The sequence below is a fragment of the Herpailurus yagouaroundi genome, unplaced genomic scaffold (assembly GCF_014898765.1).
Source record: "Herpailurus yagouaroundi ecotype Mexico unplaced genomic scaffold, PumYag 197, whole genome shotgun sequence".
Classification (NCBI taxonomy): domain Eukaryota; kingdom Metazoa; phylum Chordata; class Mammalia; order Carnivora; family Felidae; genus Herpailurus; species Herpailurus yagouaroundi.
The window spans coordinates 3,676,437-3,695,846 of record NW_024412428.1 but is presented as its reverse complement, the minus strand read 5'-3'; the positions used below and the strand labels follow the sequence as shown (position 1 = coordinate 3,695,846).

General features: G+C 47.2%; 1 protein-coding gene across 4 annotated transcripts in view; it reads left to right on the top strand.

Moving 5' to 3' along the window:
- MIPEP (mitochondrial intermediate peptidase) overlaps nucleotides 1-1,562 on the top strand; it is a 164,773-nt gene extending 163,211 nt beyond the window's left edge. For all 4 annotated transcript variants that reach the window (XM_040448037.1, XM_040448038.1, XM_040448036.1 and 1 more), the window contains one exon: nucleotides 1,211-1,562. In XM_040448037.1, the coding sequence (XP_040303971.1) occupies nucleotides 1,211-1,308 (98 nt within the window). In that variant the 3' untranslated portion in view covers nucleotides 1,309-1,562. The remainder of the gene's footprint in view (nucleotides 1-1,210) is intronic.
- The last annotated feature ends 17,848 nt before the right edge of the window (nucleotides 1,563-19,410 follow it).

Below are 19,410 nucleotides of genomic sequence, written 5' to 3'. Positions count from 1 at the left end.
AGTCATATTGTGACTTAGCCTGCTTGTCTTTGAATGCTCGTGACCTGGCCTCATCCTTTACACACAGTAAATACTCAAGACATCTTATTGAATTGCATTAAAGACCGAGATGATAATAGAGGACTCTGTCAATCTTTTAATGTCTCTGTTTTGGAATGAGTTTTATGGGATCCACCCCCAAATTAAAGGCCAGTGTGTAGAGCCCTGCGCAACCCTTGAGTTAGCCGAGAATTATCTGCCAAGAATAATGGTCAAAACAACAACGTTGATTGCTTGAATCTTGGCTTCTTTGAGAGTGAAGAGTGGTGATAAATTTAGCTTTTTACCGAATTGTTAAGACATGCTAGACACGATGCCTCCTTGTTTTCTATTACATCTTCTTGTTTTATATTTATAGCTACCTCAAATGTTAAATGATGAAATCTGAGTACCAGATATTTTAAGTGATTCCTCATTATACAATTAGAAAGTTGCAAATCTAGGAGTTCTCCAAAATGGGAAAATCTGGAGGGAAGCCAATAACTTGACTCTGATATGAGATTTCTACAAAAGAGTTACACTTGATTGATTTTAAAGTGTATAGAACCTCACAGTAAAACTTGATAAGCAAATAAACGTATTAAGTTCTGAACCAATGCACTCAAAGATAACTAACAATTCAGTCTTCTAACATCACTCTAAGTATATAGTAATATCTGCAATATAAAAACTCTTGGGAGGGGCGCCTGGGTGGCTCAGTCGGTTGAGTGTCCGACTTCGGCTCAGATCATGGTCTCGCGGTTCGTGAGTGTGGGCCCCGCATCGGGCTCTGTGCTAACAAACAGCTCAGAGCCTGGAGCCTCCTTCGGATTCTGTGTGTGTGTCTCTCTCTCTCTCCCCCTCCCCTGCTCATGCTCTGCCGCTCTCTGTCTCTCAAAAATAAATAATGTTAAAAAAAATTTTTTTTTAACTCTGGGGAAACCTATTTGGTCCTAAATCTCTATTCTAACTGCTATTAGATAGTAAAAATATATTAAAATCATAAATAGCTTCAGGGCCCACATACTGACAATGAATTTTTTTTTACTCATGACTTTTTGTAATGTTCACATAGGTCATAGAGCCAAGCTCTCATTTCAAAAAGCCAGAATGTTCCCCTAGTGTAGAGTGTCTTTGTTCCTCTTTACTGTCTGCAGGTGGGTGTGCTGGCTGATCTTTTCTTTGTTTGCAGGTATGCTTCAGAAATGTCCTTCCATTGATGACTTTGTAAGTGCCCTTGTTTCTGACTTGGATCCGGACTTCGAAACTTTCCTCATGGATTCTGAGTGATGGAAGCACCTTGGATCTTTTAAATCAAGGCCATTGTAGAGATGAACTTTGCTGTGAATGTTACAGCTGTGAACTCTCGTTTCTGCTTTCAGTATTCACTTCTGTAATAACTTCTGAGAAAACTTAAATGGATGGAACTGGGAATAAATAATTTGTTTTAATTATTCTGGCTTTTAGCCTGTTTGGCAGATTTTTGAACATATGGAAATCTACTCAATGAGCTAATAAAAACTAGAGCCTAGCGTTGTTAAATGCAAAGTATGGGCATTTCCTTAATCCAACCAGTCTCCTGTTGAACTTTTCCCCTTGCATTGATCTCTAATTGGTTCAATTAGAGACTTAATTAAAAGCAAACCTATTGGGGCGCCTGGGTGGCGCAGTCGGTTAAGCGTCCGACTTCAGCCAGGTCACGATCTCGCGGTCCGGGAGTTCGAGCCCCGCGTCAGGCTCTGGGCTGATGGCTCGGAGCCTGGAGCCTGTTTCCGATTCTGTGTCTCCCTCTCTCTCTGCCCTTCCCCCGTTCATGCTCTGTCTCTCTCTGTCCCAAAAATAAATAAACGTTGAAAAAAAAAAAAAAAAGCAAACTTACTTAGTTTGAAACAGTCTTGAGAAGAGTTATGCATGTAGTTCTTTTGAATGATTGCCACTTGAAAATGCACGTGGAGTAATTATGGTTTCCAAAGTACTTGTAGTTGACTGCGCTGGGTTCGTCTGAGTGCTTGGGCACTGCACAGGTGGACTCAGGACAGAGAGGACTTGAACCCATGCTTTTCGGGCTTGATTATGAAGGTACAAAGGGAAGGGCAATCAACCAGCAACGTGCCAAGATCCAGCAACTGGTAAACAAGCAAAGTGGGATTCAGGCCACGTCTGCCTTCATCCTGAACCCATCTGCTTTGCATCCTTGCATATTGTATCACTGCCTGTTGCTAGTAGGAGAGAAATTCTTCAGCGGGTTTTTCCTACCATCAAAGTCGAGAATTTAATATAGACTTGAGCTTAAAATGGCATCCGCTAACACCCTCTTCTGCTTCTCACTAAATGACCAAAGATGATGCAAACGGCAAGATTTAAAATTCCCACAGCTAGAACACATGTCCAGCCTATTCGTAGGATCTGGAGGAATTTCTACAAGCTCGGAAACAGATGAGAGCGGATGAAGAGATGTCAGTGGCCCACGCGTCCTGGATCCCCCTGGGCGCGAGGCTGACAGACCTTCCCTTCTGCCCCCACCTCCTGCTCGCGCTGAGAAACCCGAAGCGTGCACCTGCCAGAAGGCGGAGCCCTGGCCTACCACCAGGGCGGGACGCTTACCTTGGCCAGGGTGCTGCCATTTATCGCGTTGCCACCTCCTCCCCATTTGAATCTCTCCGTCTGCGAACACTTGGAAGCTGCATCTCACAGCGAATACTTGCGCAGGAAGCAGGGAATAGGGCAAGCCTGCCAGGGGAGCCGTCTCTATACCCAGAACAACACTGGGGAAGGGCGGGCTAGGCTTGGCGGGGTGATGGCCACAGGAAGAGCCCCGATCCTGGTGCCCAGGGAGGAATGCAGCTGTGTCCAAGCTCCACCCCGTTTATTCAGTCTCTGAGCCAAGGAAAGGAAAGGTCTTACCGGACAAACTCGCAGTACACAAACGCTAACTCCGTTCCGGGAATGGACTTGAAGACACTGACCTCAACCCGCCGGTCAGAAACGAAGCCTCCGGGTCTTTTCCTCACCGAAGGCGAGGGAGGAGGAGACTCTGTGTGGAGCCTCTGTACAAACAGAAGAAAAAGGAAAGGGAAAGACTACTTGGAAGGTAATAACTTGGAAAATTATTTTTTAAACTTTTTTTAATGTTTATATATTTTTGAGAGAGAGAGAGAGAGAGCAAGCAGGGCAGGAGCAGAGGGAGAGGGAGACACAGAATCCGAAGCAGGCTCCGGGCTCTGAGCTGTCGGCCCGGAGCCCGACGCGAGGCTCGAACCCACGAGCTGTGAGATCATGACCTGAGCCGAAGTCGGATGCCCAACCGACTGAGCCACCCAGGCGCCCCTGAAAATTATGTTTTAAAGGAAGTAAATAAAGCACATTGTAGGAAACCTCTCTGGTATTCTCAATGAGATTTGAGAAAACACACTATTAAATGAAGCCATAAAAGAAAAGCTGAGCAAAAATAAGGTAATAGGATAAGCTAAAAAAAAAAAAAAAAAAGGCAGAGAAACTGAGACGTGAGTACAGTGATTTAAAACGTGATCCAAGCAGAAAAGAGCAAGACTGTCAAGGTCAACCTTGAGAAGCATCTCCGGACGCAGCTCAAAGAGATGTGGTGAGACCGACGGCCAGGTGGCCGAGAGGGGAGCCAACCTCCTCTGGGTGACAGAATTCTGAGGAACAAAGGCAAGAGCAAAAGATCAATTCTTCTGCATTCCCACGGCTCAAAACAGCCTCCAGCACGTTGGAGTTGCTCTGGTGGATACATGCCATTCAAGGGATTTAAGGAAACTTTTTTGAGATGGGAAGAAAAAAATAAGTGTGCAGTTTAACAAGGGGATTTTGATGGTTTGCCCAGTAAATGTGAACGTTCTTAATGCCACTGAACTGTACACTTAAAAGTGGTTAAAACAGTAAATTATACCTTAGTGTATTTTAGGTTTTGTTAATTAGAAAAGAAAAGAAAAGAATCCTGCATTCCAGACCAAAACAAATAAAACAGTGAAAAGAGACCCTTGCGTAGACGCAATCTGCCTGTCCTTTGAGAGGTTAATTACGAATATAATTAAAATTCTAAGTCAGCGTATCCCAAATTGGGCTTTGCAGAACACTTCCCAGTAGCTGTTACTTGTGAACTCAGAAGGGTCCTGTTGTGAAATACATTTGGGAAATGCTAACTAAGTGTGGAAAGTTAGCAATCCTGCAATTACAGAACATCTCTAGCATTGCATATAGGAACCAGTATTTCCCAAACACATTTGATCATAGGACCCTCACCCCCTTTTTTGGAGTACCTATGGATGACATTTTGCACAAAGCTGGGAAGTAACTACTAAAAACATTCAGCTGGAAATAACAGGCTTACGCATAAAGGAACAAAAAATTATGGTGATCCCAGAATGCAGTTGTTCATCTTCATGAAATGCCAAAGGACAACGAAAAAAAGTTTTGAGAGGTAAAGTCTGAGATGCAAAATAGCATTCTCAGATATATAAGGGCTCAGGAAACATCTAAGCTTTGTACCTTTCTTTAAAAATTGCTAAAAGAAAAAGTACTTTAGGCCAAGCATCAAAGGAAAGGAAATCCCTACGGAGCTTCTAAGAATGCAGAGGGGTCACTGCCTCTTTCAAAATAACAGCTGGATAAATCATAAAAGCAAATTATTTTATTATGAATGCTTTTCCTTATGATGGGAATAAACCCGTAAGCGCACAGCAATTCCTCGGGGGAAAAATTCTGTCCTGTAATCACGATATACCACCAGCTTCCAAAAATCCAATTCGAAGTACTTATGAATATATAAGCACGAAAAAAATCACGTAGAAAAAGAACTGTAGGAAAATGAATAACATGTTAATGTGGTTATCTTTAGTGTTTGGAGATTGGCCTTTTATTTTTCTCCATTCTTCTTCTTCTATTCCCAAACTTTGAAAAAAGTAGGCGATATGTTAATCATTGAACATTTACAAAAAGTTTAATAATCATGAGAGAGCCAAATTTAAAGAATTTTTCCAATGCTGAAGAAATGCTTGGCTGCTGGAAGCAAATTCAGAAAACGTCTCTGGGACGTTCGCGCAACAATTTGTGCAGACAGACGTTGTATTCACACCCAAGGTCTAGTCTGGTTGGTAAAAGTGATTGAGATAAAACACTAAACAACGACAGTGCTCGACATTCGTGTGCCCTTTTTCAGTTTACGGAAAACTTTGTCGTGTAGTTATCTCATGGGATGCTCCTCACCTTTGAGGCAGGCAGGCTTGGTGACCTGTCTGGTGGCACAGCGCTGGTCACTGGCAGACGCAGGACCAGAGCCAGCTTCTTGGGTTCCTTGCCAACTTCACTACCCTTCCCACTTGATACACGTCTTCAGGGGAACATGCGTGTTTTCTGCAGGCTCTCAAGTGTACACGTAGACACGGATGCAGTGTTGTACGGTCACATGACCCATTGAGGAGGCCAGGGGGCCCATGGACAGATAGAAGACACAGCAGAATATGATACAATGTTACAACATCAGACCGGGAAAGCCAAGGACTTGCATTAGGGAAGATTGGGATACATCACGGTTAGAACACTTAGCAAGTCCTAGAGCTCCTGAGAGGTCAAAGGCCAGGGGAATTTAATCATGACAACATGAGTTGGTCTCCTTACGTGAGAGCAACATCAGCACCCTGTTGGGGGTGAGGGACACAACTATGCAGTCACTCGGGTACATACAGTAGCCGAGGTCCTGAGAACCACTTGGAACACACAAAAACACGCACGATAGGAAGTGTGACGTGTAGTATGTTTGTCTCTCTCACGCCTATCCGTGTGGGAATTGTCAGCACGGTTGGTATTTGTTCAGACTGAATCACTTACAGCTTTCTAAGCCCTGTGATGGGTGCTCTAAATAACAAGGATGATTAAAATCTGAATTCTGCCCTCAACACTGCTAACTGTGTAGTTAGCAGGTGTAGCACCTGTGTAGTTAACAGGTGCCGAAGAATGAAGGGACTTCTAGTGTGTGGTTACAGGTTAGACCAGAGTGTAAGAGCAAGTACGTCTTCAGGGAGGTCTTGAGGGAAGTGACAGGGAGGAACGAGAAAAGGGACTGAAGGACGCCTCCGTGAAACAGGTGAGCAAAGGATTCCAGAACAAAGAGGTGACCGCCGCCCCAAAAGAACCAGAGAGACTGAAACCTAGACAGATTATTTTATATCCATTCCCCCCACAAAATACAAGATGCTGATTTTAAGGGGATTTTTATTTTATATTTTAGAGAGTGCTAGTGGGGGAGAGGGGCAGAGGGAGAAAGAGAACAAATCCTAAGCAGGCTCCACGCTCCACACAGAATTCGGGGCTCGGTCCCACGACCCTGGGATCGTGACCTGAGCTGAAATCAAGAGTCAGACACTCAACCGAATGAGCCGCCCAGGTGCCCCTAGAAGACACTTCTAAAGCGTGTTGCTTACCACACCGTGTTGCTACCAAAGAACCTTGCACGGAGTCCCTGTTGAACGTTTGAAAAAAATGCCAAGCAAACTGTTGGGCAAACTGATAGCTGGTGGCATCCCGGGCCCTGTGTGCCTTCCGCCTCACCTGTGCCTTCCTAAGGCAGCTGCTTCTGCCTGGAACGTCCTTCCTTCTGTTCCACATGCCCAAATCCTACACGCACATCAGGTTGCAACTCAGAGGCCACTTGCCTGAGACCTGGTTTCCCTTTTGTGATCTTAACTTATGGCATAGAATTAAACCTTTTAAAGAGCTTTTGTGCTTTCTACTTGATAATGTATGTGTTTGTGAACATGTTTATCACCCCTGCTGCTAGATTGTTAATTCCCCAAGGGGAAAGGCTACATCTTTTGTTGTTTTGGGGTGGGTCCCTCACGACGTCTTGCACGTTGTAGTAGCTCAGTATTTACCTAATGGATGTTGCGTGTTGTATGGAGTTCTGCGCAATCCATATATTATTGTGCTTTTTCTTCCATACCGTGAGTGGGAGGAGCCTGAAGAGAGAGTCAAGAGAACTGAGGGGAAAGGAGGTCTGAGCACTTTCTGTGTCCCCGGCACCCAGCAGTGGGTGACACACAGCCATTACCAGTTGTTGAACTGAACAAAATGGGAGGAGAGTGTGGATCATGTTGGCTAAGGCAGGGAAGGGTTTCCAGAGTGGGGATAGTGATAGCGTCCAGGGCCGCAGAGGGGCAGGGGCAGGGCGGGCCATAGCTCCTATTACACCTGGGGACTAAGAGAATGTGAGCGGAGAGAGAAACCAGATGAAAAATGAAACCAGAAGCAACGAGCGTAGGTCATTCTGTCAAGAAACCTGGTCAGGATAATGGCAAGGGCGACGGGATGGCATCGGATCTCATGATCACATGCCTCTGAGGAACGTAGCGTTGGATGAGTCCACATTATCCCCGGAGGTGTGTGAAGAGTGTGAAGTGATGTATTACACCCCCGTCACCAATCACAGGGCTTTGCAGTGTTGTGGCTGGCTTATGCGTCACATTCTCCAGATAGACATCGTGATGGCTAATTTTATGTGTCAGCTTGGCCGGGCCCCCTCAGATAGGTGGCCTAACATCATTCTGGATGTTTCTGTGGGGATGTTTTTCAATGAGATTAATGTCTAGGTTAATCAATAATCTGGGTGGTCCTCACCCAATCAGTCAAAGCCTTGAATAGAACAAGAGACTACCCTTCTACAAGCCAGGATGAATTCTGCTGCAGACTACCTTTGGACTTCATCTGCAACATCAGCTCTCCTGGGTCTCCAGCCTGCGCACCCACCCTGCAGATCTGGACTTGCCAACCTCCATTATCATGTGAACCAATTCCTTACGATCAATCGATCTCCTTCTCTCTCTCTCTCCCTGACCCCCAGTGTATTTTTATTCTATTTCCCTAGAGAACCCTATTTCAGATTTTAACAAGGCAGGTCTCATCCAAGGGAGACAGTCAAATGGAAGGTCTATTAGTCATGGTACGTGAGGCATGAGGAAAAGAACTGGACAGAGCCTGGAGGAAAGACATGCTGGCTGGCTGCAGACATTTTTAAAAACTGCTATGTGGGAGGAGGGACAGCCTTTACAGTCCCCAGAAAGGCAAAACTATCAGTGACCTAAAGCCACAGAGGCCGTCTAGTTTTGACTCAGTATAAAGGGTATCTTGCTAATAACTTGAGCTGCTAACAATGACACAGGGCCCTTCCATTACTGGAAATGTTCGAGCAGAAGCTGAGAAGCGCCTAGCAGGGATGCTTCAGAAGGAAGTCCTGCTTGGGGATTGATACAGCTCGAAGTGTATCAGAAAGGTTTAACAGGGGATTTAGAGAATCCAAGCTGGGGAAACAGCCAGTTCAGGTCCTTTGAGAAGCAGATGGTGAGACAGGCTTAGATGCACAGGAGATTAATTGGGGGAAATGCATGTGAAGGATAAAGAGGAGGTAGGAAAAGTTTGCAGGGAGAGCCCTTAGACACTGATGCAGGTCAGACAGCCGTGAAAGGAGAGCGGTGGGGAAGGAATATCAGGCAAGAAGAAGCAGCTCAGAACTCTGAGAAGGTTTTGGGCAGGCCAGTGGGGAGTCTGCAAGTCAAAGTTCCTCACCAGAGGGGTCCTGCCCCCCACAGAAACTATCCAGCATTCATATGGAAATGTAAATGACACAATACCCCAGGCCATCTTGAAAAAGAACAAAATCGGAGGACTCACACTCCCCAATTTCAACACATACCACAAAGCTACTGTAATCCAGACAGTGTGGTACTGGCATGAGGATAGACATACAGGCCACTGGAATAAAATTGAGAGTCCAGAGATAAAGCTTTACATTTATGGTCAATTGACTTTTGACAAGAATGCTGATTTCCTTCCAATGGGGAAGGAATACTCTTTCCAACCAACGGTTCAGGAATAGCTAGATATTCACATACAAAAGAATGAAATTAGACCTCTACTTCTTCACCCCATATACCTACAAATGAATTACAGGCTTGAGTATAAGAGCTAAAACTGTAAACATAGGTGTACATTTTTATGACCTTGGGCTAAGTAATGGGTTCCTAGATAGGACACCAAAAGTACCAGAGACAAAAATAAAAAAAAAACAGATAAATAGGACTGCGTCAAAATGTAAAACTTTTCCATTTTGCTGCAAATTACACTAACAAGAAAGCAAAAAGACAACCCACAGAATGGGAGGAAATATTTGCAAATCCTATCTTTGATAGGGGACTTGAATATAGGGAACTTTTATGACTCAACAATAAAAGGGCAACATAACCCAATTAAAAAATGGGCAAAGGAGCTGAACAGATACTTCTCCAAAGAAGATACACATACAGCCAGGAAGCACATGAAAAGATGCTTCCCGTCATTAACCATTGGGGAAATGCAAATCAAAAAGACAGTAACAAGCCCTGTGGGGATGTGGAGACACTGGAACTCTCCCATTGCTGATGGGAATATAAAATGGTGCAGCTTCTTTGGAAAACAGTTTGGTAATGACTCAAAAAGTTAAGCATACAGTTGTCATATGACTCAGCAATTCTACCCCCGGGTATATACCCGTGAAATGAAATAGGAATATATTAAATATATTAGATCTATTGGATATTTATCTGAATATATATTCGTATAACACATTCATATGTAAATGTAAAATCTTCATAAATCCCAAAATGCATACATGAATGTTCATAGAAACTTTATTCATAATACTCAAAAAGTAGAAACTACCCGCAGTTCATCAAGTGATACGCAGAGAAACAAAAGTGGTATAGCCACAGAGTGGAATGTTACTCGGCAGTAAAAAGAAACAAAGCATTGTTACGTACTACACCGTGGATGAACCCTGAAAACATGATGCTAAGCGAAAGACCAAGAATTGTATGATCCTAATTATATAAAATCGCCAGAGTAGACAAATACAGAGAGGCAGAAAGTAGATTAGTGATTACCTCGGAAATGGGAGCTGGAGGAAATGGGGAGTGAGTGATCACGGGTGTGGGGTTTCACTTGGGGATGATGGAAATGATCTAGAATTAGTGGTGATGGCCTCACCACTCTGTGACTATACTGAAAACCATTGAAGTATATGCTTTAAATAAGTGAATTTTGTGGCATATGAATCACACTTCAGTTAGGCTGTTAAAAATAGCGCCAGAAACGGTCCAGCACCAGTACCCTCGCCACGGTCCGTCACTGAGTGGAGTCCCCTGCCCAGGGGAAGCCCAGCCCACCAACCCTGCTGTGCTGGACCCCAAGGCTTAGCCACTGGTGCTGTCAGTCAACTGTAATCCCCAGCGCAGGCTCTCTTGAGGAGGATCTAAACAGTACATTTCCACAGCGCCCACAGAAACCGCGGACAGTCCCATCAAATTTGCATGAAGTTATTTTCAGAGAAAGCATTGTGCTATTGCAATGAGTCCTTCTGCCTGGCATCTCGTTTAACAGACATCAATTCTCTGTGTCCCGCTGTGAATCAGATGCCGTGCTGGGGACTGGGGAAAATCTGCTCACAACGGGGCTCGGACTCACAGATCGCGAGATCATGACCTGAGCCGAAGTGGACGCTTAACCGACTGAGCCACCCAGATGCCCCATCATAATTATTATTAACCAAGGATACGCTTACAGAATTTAAATTTGTCCAAGACCAAAACGCCAGTAAAAAGAAGTTACCAACGTCCAAATTCTATTCTTTCCCAAAAAGCTGTCTATGTTCTGTGGTTTTCACTCCCTGGTGGTCACCCCCGTCCCACACGGCAGCAGCGAGAATCAGCTACAGCTTAGTAACCCCAATGGCGAAAGGACACCTGTTTCACGATGGCCCTAGCACGTCCCTGGGTTGATTCTGATTGGACCCATCTTGGTCACATGCTCGGCCCTGAGCTAGGCACTGTAGCTACAGGGGAGCTCTGATGCATGGGTCATGTGAGGATCACATGAAGTCTGGGTCATTACTCAACCCGGGACATAGAAGAGGGCCACTCAATTGGAAGCATGGTTTGAGGAAGAAGGAGGGCAGCTACACAGAGGGAAATGGTCACAGGAGGTCGACTGTCAGCAGAAGAGGATCCTGGACAGATGAAAACAATAGAAGAACCACCACCGAGGAGGGATTATGGTGCTTTGTGGGGCAGAGTGAGGTGCTAAGAGCTATGGCCGGAAGCCAGAGTCCACCAGAATGGACAGCTGTCCAACTGCAGCTGCTCTTCTGTACCCTTGAGGCAAAGGTGGTGAGCCCCCCTGGAGCCTGGCAGAGGAGGAGAGTGGAGGTGCAAGATTCCACACACATCTGTCCAATTTACCTGCAAGAGCGCTAGTTCCCCGGGCTCAGGTGCTCGCCATCGTGTGAGAGGTGGTGCAGGCTGCAGGCAGGGGCTGCTCCACGATAGAGCAGTGAGGTCTCACTTGCCTAACCTTGGCATCCTAGGATAGAGAGGGCCTTCCCGAGTTCATCCAACCCACCTCCGTTTCTTCAGTCTTGAAAGAACACCTAGCTGCTCACTGTTTCCCCCGTCACTGCCCTTGAGGTACCGGGAACCTTATTAAAATGTCACTTATCCTTCCGTTCAGCAATACGTTGGTCAAACATCTGTTGAGCGTCCATTACGAGCCGAGCGCCCTGCTGGTTGCCGTGGCCACAGAGATGGAAAGACGTGCTCCCTGGCCGAAGGAGCTCGAAATCGAGTGGAAAAGAGATCCGTAAATAAGTGATTATCATACACAGTGAGGTACCAGAACTGCCCTGGTACAGGATGTATGAGGGCTGGGAGGACAGTGAGGGGCGCGGTGATGCCAGGGAGCCTGGAGGGGCATGAGGAGGGCTTCAGAGATCGTGATTCGCAGAGTAAATTGTTACATATAGATGTTATTCTTATTTTTAGTTTTAAATATTTTTAATTGATTTACTTTGAGAGAAAGTGTGGGTGGACGCGTGAGTGGGGGAGGGGCAGAGAGAGAGAGAGAGAGAGAGAGAATCCCAAGCAGGCTCCGGGTTGTCAGCGCAGAGCCTGATGTGGGGCTTGATCTCACAAATCGTGAGATCACGACCTGAGCCAAAATCGAGTCGGACGCTTGACCGACTGAGCCGCTCAGGCGGCCCCGGATTTTATCCTTATTTTTTAAATCGACACCACTTTGTGAAAAAACAAAGAAAAACAAAAAAACCTAGAGAACACAGAATAAGAAGAAAATAACCACAGGATGTTGGTGTCCCCTCAGTTTTCTCAGCAACATATTACCTATTGTTTTGTAAGCTGCTTTTTTTGCTTTAAAATCCAACCATTTGAGTCCCGTGTATTTTTCTATACCAGTTTAATGGCTATATAGTTGGAATGAATGTGTTTGAGGCTCTTTGAGAGAAGTCAGTAAGCATCGCCCATCTTTCCCACCCCAGTCAAGTGAGATTGGTTCTCCACCTGCTGTGGAGATCTCACCACCCCCCTCCCCCATTCCTAATTAAAGCTAAATTGGGAGGCGTAATTCACCATAAGAGACACACTGGGCTGGCCAACTCTATCGCTCTGTTCACACACTGGAAGAACCCACCTCAGGGAGAGTTTAAAGGAGACAACCGGCCAGGTCCCCAGCTCCTGCGTTGGCCCAGGTGGACAGTGAGGAAGAAAGAAAACGATGGCTCCAAGCACGGGGTCTCTGATGCCCCCCGCAACCCCCAGCGCCTGTAACTCACCAACCAGTAGGACTCTCTGGGAAGCCCACGACTCTAGAACTACGAAGACGCATTCCCTGCTGACAAGAGAAGGTCCTGGCTCATTGAACCAAGTACCCTTATTGCGCATTTAGGTTGTTGCTAGACAACACTGAAGTTAAATACCTTGCTAATTAATCTGTGACCACTTACGGTGATTTCATTCAAAGTTCTAGAAATGAAATTCCCAGGCCCAACAGTATCAGCGTGATTGAAGCTCATGGTGCATTTTGCCCCATTTCCTTCAAGAAAGTTTGTATCAGTACACATTGTCCTGTGTGGGTCCACTTACGTGCACACTGTTTTCAACAAATATGCCTGCAAATATATTTTCGCTTTCTTGTGATTTTCTTGACATTTTCTTTTTTCTGGCTCACTTTATTATAATATGGTATCCAATACACATATCAATTATGTGTTCATGGACTATGTTATCAGTCAACAGTAGGCTATTAGTAGTTAAGCTTTGGGGAGTCAAAGTTATACATGGACTGGTGCGCCTGGGTGGCTCAGTCGGTTGAGCGTCTGACTTCAGCTCAGGTCATAGTCTCGCAGTTCATGGGTTCGAGCCCCGCATCGGGCTCTGTGCTGATGGCTCGGAGCCTGGAGCCTGCTTCAGATCCTGTGTCTCCCTCTCTCTCTGCTCATCTCCCCTTCTCTCTCTCAAAAATAAATAAAAACATTTAAAGAATTTGTTTAAAGTTATTCATAGACTTTCAACTACAAGGGGGAGGGGTCAGCACCCCTCACCCCCTGCGTAGTTCAAGGGTCAACTGCATGTGAGAGCGTATTTCCTTAATGTGTACCCATTCTGGATTAGTCCTTTTGTGTTGATCTTGGAGAATTTGTTGGGTAACATATCTGTAGTTTCAGTGCTATTTCAATTTTGAGCCATCTTAATAGAGGAGTTTTCCTGGTGGACAAGGGGATAGAAAGTGAGAGAAACTTCTTGAATAGACTGGACAATGTTTCCAGAGGCACAGACCCCTGAAATTGATCCTTACACCTATCCTGTACATAGATCGTATTTTCCAACCCTGGGGACATCATAGTGAAGTCACGAGAGGATGATTCTGGGAAAATACAATTCCTTAATAGTTCTGGGGCTTGGGGCAGGAGAAGCCTAAGTGTTTTCAACATAATATGGGATGAAATAGCACCTGCTTTCTGAATGACAGTCACATGGACGCTGCTTAGCCCATGGTAGGCAATGAATGAATTGTAATCCTTCTGGAATCATCTTACAGCATCTGGGGTGAGGGTGGAAGGTGAATCGATCTGATAGCAACGCCCCTTCTGCCTCTCATCCGTATATATATCTGGCTCAGCTGAACCACAGGGAAGAGGGGTGATGGACCCAACGATTTGGGTACGCCCAGGACTTCTGACCAGAATACTGCACTCGGGTATTCTGAATTCTGGTAACTCTCCTGAGGCACCAGGGTTTCTAGCAGCTGGTGGTCGGCCCGTCAGCCTGTCCCATGCCTCTCCATGCCCTGTATCCTTCACACCTGGAGCTGACAGAGATGTTCTCAGGATCTTTCAGGGTGTGCTCCCACACCCGTGTGAACTCTTGCCAAGTGAACTCTTCCTCATCCCCACCCGCACCAGTAAAGGCCAAGCCAGGGAAGGGAGTGCCCAGCCATCTTGCTGCCCTCTGTTTGACATTGACTCCCCACCTACAACTCACCTTTGTCCTCAGACAGACACCCTAGAAGAGGTCTTGGATTCCACCGCCAGTGGCCCATGGGCGTCCCCGCGGCAGGAGGCCTAGGCCCAGAGCCAGCCTCGGGCACCTTGTCCGTTATTCTGGGCACACCTCTTTCTGGGAGCTGCTTGGCTCAGAGTTTTAGAATCCTTTCTGTTTCTTTCCGGAAGTTAGGAAAACAAGATAGGAAACCAGCATACAACTGTCCCTTTGGAAGACCAGTACCAAGACAGGTGGCAGATCAAAGCAGCCAAGGTGTCGGGCCACCCTCTGAAAGCAAAGGGTGCCAAGCCAGAGAATTAACCAGCCTTGGTCTCTGGGACAGGGACTCACTGAGTTGTTCCATGTCATTTGATGTCCTCTGGTCAGTGCTCTCTCCATCAACAACAGAGGTATGTGTGAGAGACAGAGATAGAAACAGAAAAATGGAGAGAAATGTCCTGGCCGCAGGTAGGATCTTCATAAATGCCAGGAGCAAAGTTTTCATCTCTCAAAATGACGAATCTCTGCCACAAGCAGCCCCAAATGTTTATTTTCTTACGCATTTAATGGTTTGCATAGTTAATAAGTTTGGCTTATAAAATTCACCACCCGGCACAAGCATGTGTTTAAAACCCCCGTCCCCTACAGCTGTAAATAAATCACCTACTAAAGAGCCAGGCCTTCGGGGGCCCACATAGAGAGCGGGGCTCTTTGCTTGGTATTCGTCTTAAGGTAAAGTAAGCTGAGGTCAACCTCAGCCCGTCAGAAGTCACTCCAGCCCTGACACGGCCAAAGGCCTGGGCCGCATGGATGCGGGCTGCTTTCTTTTGAACAGTGCTGGGGACCAGCAATGGACGGGTTCCCTGTGTGCAGCCCCATGGGAAACACACAGACAGGTGAGGGGCGGCGTCCCCTCCAAGGAGAGAAGACGCGGACCAGAATGAGGCCAGTTCTGGGAGGTGCCCCCTGGGAGGAGCAAAGCCGAATAGGGCGGCAGGGACAGGCCGGCACCGGGCTGGTTATGTGGGTGCCTGGGGGCAGGGTGCTCCTGTCCTTCCCCCAGACCCAGACATACCCTCTAAACTAGGAATAAACCACACCCCCTCCAGCGTGCCTTCTAGCACGGCCCCCCCCCCCCCCCGGGTACAATCGCTTTCTTGCTTTCTCCTCGTTAACCAGCTCCCTCCACCTGTTTCCACTCTTGCGGCTTCCTCTGCCAGGAGTCAGCTCTTCTCTCCCCGAGGTATCAGCGCAAATGCCATCTCCTGGAGAGGTCCTCTCCGCCTGTGCCCGTGGGGGCTCTGACATGGTCTCACTCACAGCATCGCCTTTTCATTCATTTATCAGAATGAAATTACCGTGCCATTTCTTTGTTTCCGTGGTCTCTTCCCCTCTAAGATGGAAGGTCTCTAATGGCGTGGACTTGTCGAAGTCCCTGTCGGATCCCCAGCATTTGGAAGAGAACCTGACTCATGGCGATTGCCCAGAAGATATTTGCTCAGAGGACTGATTTCGAACGTGTCAAACCTGCATCCCAGGATGAACGTGCTCCATCAAAGGAGACCAGTTTGCAGGGACTCTGGTGCATGGGCCTCACGGGGTCCACGAGCTCCTAAATTGAACCCGTCTTAATCGATTTCAAGCAGGTTTTTTTATTTCCACAGACACAGTCACAACCACATTTTTACTTATAAGATGTCCTTTCCAGGAACGTTAATATTGTGTCAAAGACACTGCCTCGTAGAACTCAGAAAGAACTCTTTCTTTCCAAGGTGATAACATTCTGATTTGAATTATTTACTCATTTAAAAAGTGGGGAGGCTTTTCGTGGTAAAATTCAAAGGACTTTGCGTACAAAATGGTGAATGTTCGAATATAAACAGATTTTCCCCATATTGGGCGTTTCCCATGAACACAATCAGCACTCCAAAAGCAAATTTATTAGCCATAACCATTTGCTATGTTAGCAGGTCTTTAGATAATTCCAATATAAACCCCATAATAAAAATGTACCAACTTTCTTTTTTCCCTCAAAGAGATTGGGGATGAAATTAAATAAAATATTCTCCACTTAAGGTAGTCAGTCCTTTTTAAAGAATAAAGTTGGCCCAACACTCCTTACCTTAAGATGAATGTTGGGGGATAGGAGAAAAAGGCAACGTAAAGGTGAACCTCAGGGTGGGGGGCTGTCTGGGGTGTGTGGGGTTCGGGCCTCCCTCTGCCGCCCACTAAGTCAGGGGCCAGCTCAGAGGCCCACGCAAGCCAGGGTGCGCGGGGTAAGAGGGAAGGGTGGGGTGGAGGTGTGGGTAGGGGTGGGGGCGGGGAGGGTAGGGAGTAGAGATGGGTGCAGGGGGTCAGGGTGAGCAGTGGTGCCTGGGCCTGTGACGCAGGTGACAATACCCGGGGAACATCACACTCCGGGGACCCAGTGGGGTTCAACACCACGCACCTGGTTCAACACCACGCACCTGGCCACCCTCACCAAGCTCTGCATCCAGTGAGGATGCGCCTCATCCAAACAAGCCTCAGTTGTTTGTTAAGCTGAAGTAAAATCAATGACATAAGTGGCTTGGTCCATTGGAAGAGAACCCTTCTGAGTTCTGAGCGTGATTTTCTCGTACTTGACAAGTTGCGGGAAAATATACATAACGTGAAAATGTACCGTTGTCACCATTTCTCGGTGTAAGGTTCTGTAGCTTTAAGGACATTCCCGCCCCCACCCCCCCACCCCCCGGAACTTTGCCTCTTGCCCAGCGAAGCTGGCTGACTACCCCCAGCCCCTCCCGGGCCCCGGAGGCCACCGGTCTGCTGTCTCTGGATCCGCCTGGCGTGAGTCTCGCCCCTGTAAGTAGAAGCGTGTAGAATTCATCCTTTTGCGCCTCTAACTCACTTTGGCGGCTCCTCAGAGTCTCCGCTTGGGGAGGAGGGACGGGGCACAACAAAGGGGCAGTGCGTTTCCGAGGGCGACGGGGTTAAGATACCGCCTAGTTTTGCGCCCTACCTAACAAGGATTTGTGACGCCATAGCGCAAAGAGTATGAAATCACGACCACAAGCTTGCATTCCTCGTTATTGTCTCGCTTTCACGTTATGCGTCGTGTAAGAACTTTTGTATCTTGCTGCTAGATCATTCGCAGACCTTTTCAGACGTTCGTTTTATTTTACTTGAATGTTCGCTCATTTGGAGAGACAGAGAGAGAGCACAAGCAGGGGAGGGGCAGAAGGGGAGAGCGAGAAAACCCCAAGCAGGCTCTGCACTGTCAGCACCAAGCCCCTCGTGAGGCTCATTCCCACGAACCGTGAGATTGTGATCTGAGCCCAAATCAGGAGCCTGATGCTTAACCGATGGAGCCACCCAGGTGCCCCTATACAGTCATTTTATTTATAAAAAAAATTTTTTTTAATGGTTATTTTTTTTGAGAGAGAGAGACAGAGTGCAAGCAGGGGAGGGGTAGAAAGAGGGAGACACAGAATCTGAAGCAGGCTCCAGGCTCTGAGATGTCAGCACGGAGCCCCACACGGGGCTCAAACTCAGGGAACGTGAGATCATGACCTGAGCCGAAGTCGGATGCTTAACCGACCGAGCCCCCCAGGTGCTCCCTTGTACATTCATTTTAAATAAAGCCATTTGAGGGGCGCCTGGGTGGTCAGCCAGTGAAACGGCTGACGTTGGCTCGGGTCATGATCTCGAGGCTTGTGGGTTTGAGCCCCGCGTCGGGCTCTGGTGCCTGCTTCGGATTCTGTGTCTCCCTCTGTCTCTGCCCCTCCCCCGCTCAAGCTCCCTCGCTCACTCTCACCCTCTCTCTCTCTCCCCTTCAAAAATAAACATTAAAAAATTTAAAAAATAAAGCCACTTGTGGGCTAGCCCTTTCGGAGACCTTCCTGTGCAAAGTGCTCGTACTCTTTCTCGTGGTGGGACAAACACATGTGTGGCTGCTATTCTGTTGTGTGTTTAACACTCATCAAGTGTGAGAATGTGCATCAAGGTACTGAAGGAGAGGTGGTCGCTTTCCCTGTGGGATGAGACATCAGAACGAACCAAGGCAGGGGATGGGGGCCGCTGGTCAGAGCCGGAGGACAGGTCCTTCGCCGAGCTCAGGACAAGGCACGTGCCTTCCTATCCCCTGCAGATGATGAGAGAGTCGTAAGTCCTGACTTAGGGGTGGACCAGAGGACTGAGAGATCTGGTTTAAGGTGAGGGCCTGAGTTGGCCTCTGGAAGCCGAAGGCACTGATGCTTCCAGTGTTGCTGAGGTTTGTAGACTAGACGTGAGCCACCACGGAGGGGCTGAACCGTCCTGACACCAGCCTGACTGGGTTTCTGACACACCAGTCAGATTGGAGAGGACTGGGTGACAGAGAAGCCAGGTTATAGACACGGACAGACAGGACGCCCAAGTCCCGGGGTGGGTGACAGGTCCTGGGCAAGGCAAGATCCCCGGGGGGACAGTGGCGCGCAGTCGAGTGCCTCATACCTAGAATTGGACTGGAAATTTCCACCAGCTCTGAACATAGTAGGACAGTTTCGGGCCAGGAGTTATTTGCGAAGCATCATTCCATCTCCTTGCCAAACGCTGCTGTCCTGAAATTTTACCCCTCCATACGTGTTATGGACACAATGGCAATTCTATCAACGTTTAATTAACCTTAGTTTCTGGATAACTCTTAGAAAAAACCCTATTGGCTTGTCAAGAACAAAAGAGGTGGCTCTTGCCGTTAAAAGTCTCTCGAAGGAGTGGTTCAGGGGCCCTTTACAGCCAAGCAAGGCTGTGGTGGTGACGGCAGCCCTTAGGTGACCTGGTGGGAGGACGAGGGAGGGGGGTGGCCCGTCCCTGCCTAAATCTTGAAAAAAAAAAAAAAAAAAAAAGGACCACCCAGCCGTGATTCCTGGAACTCTTGCATTTGAGGGGCACCAGTGCAAAGATAGGGATCTCTTAATGCCCGAAGGTACCCAGGGGTGATGTCGGTGTGAGAGTTTTCCATCATTTTAAGCAGTCAGGTATGCTTTCCGTTCAGGTC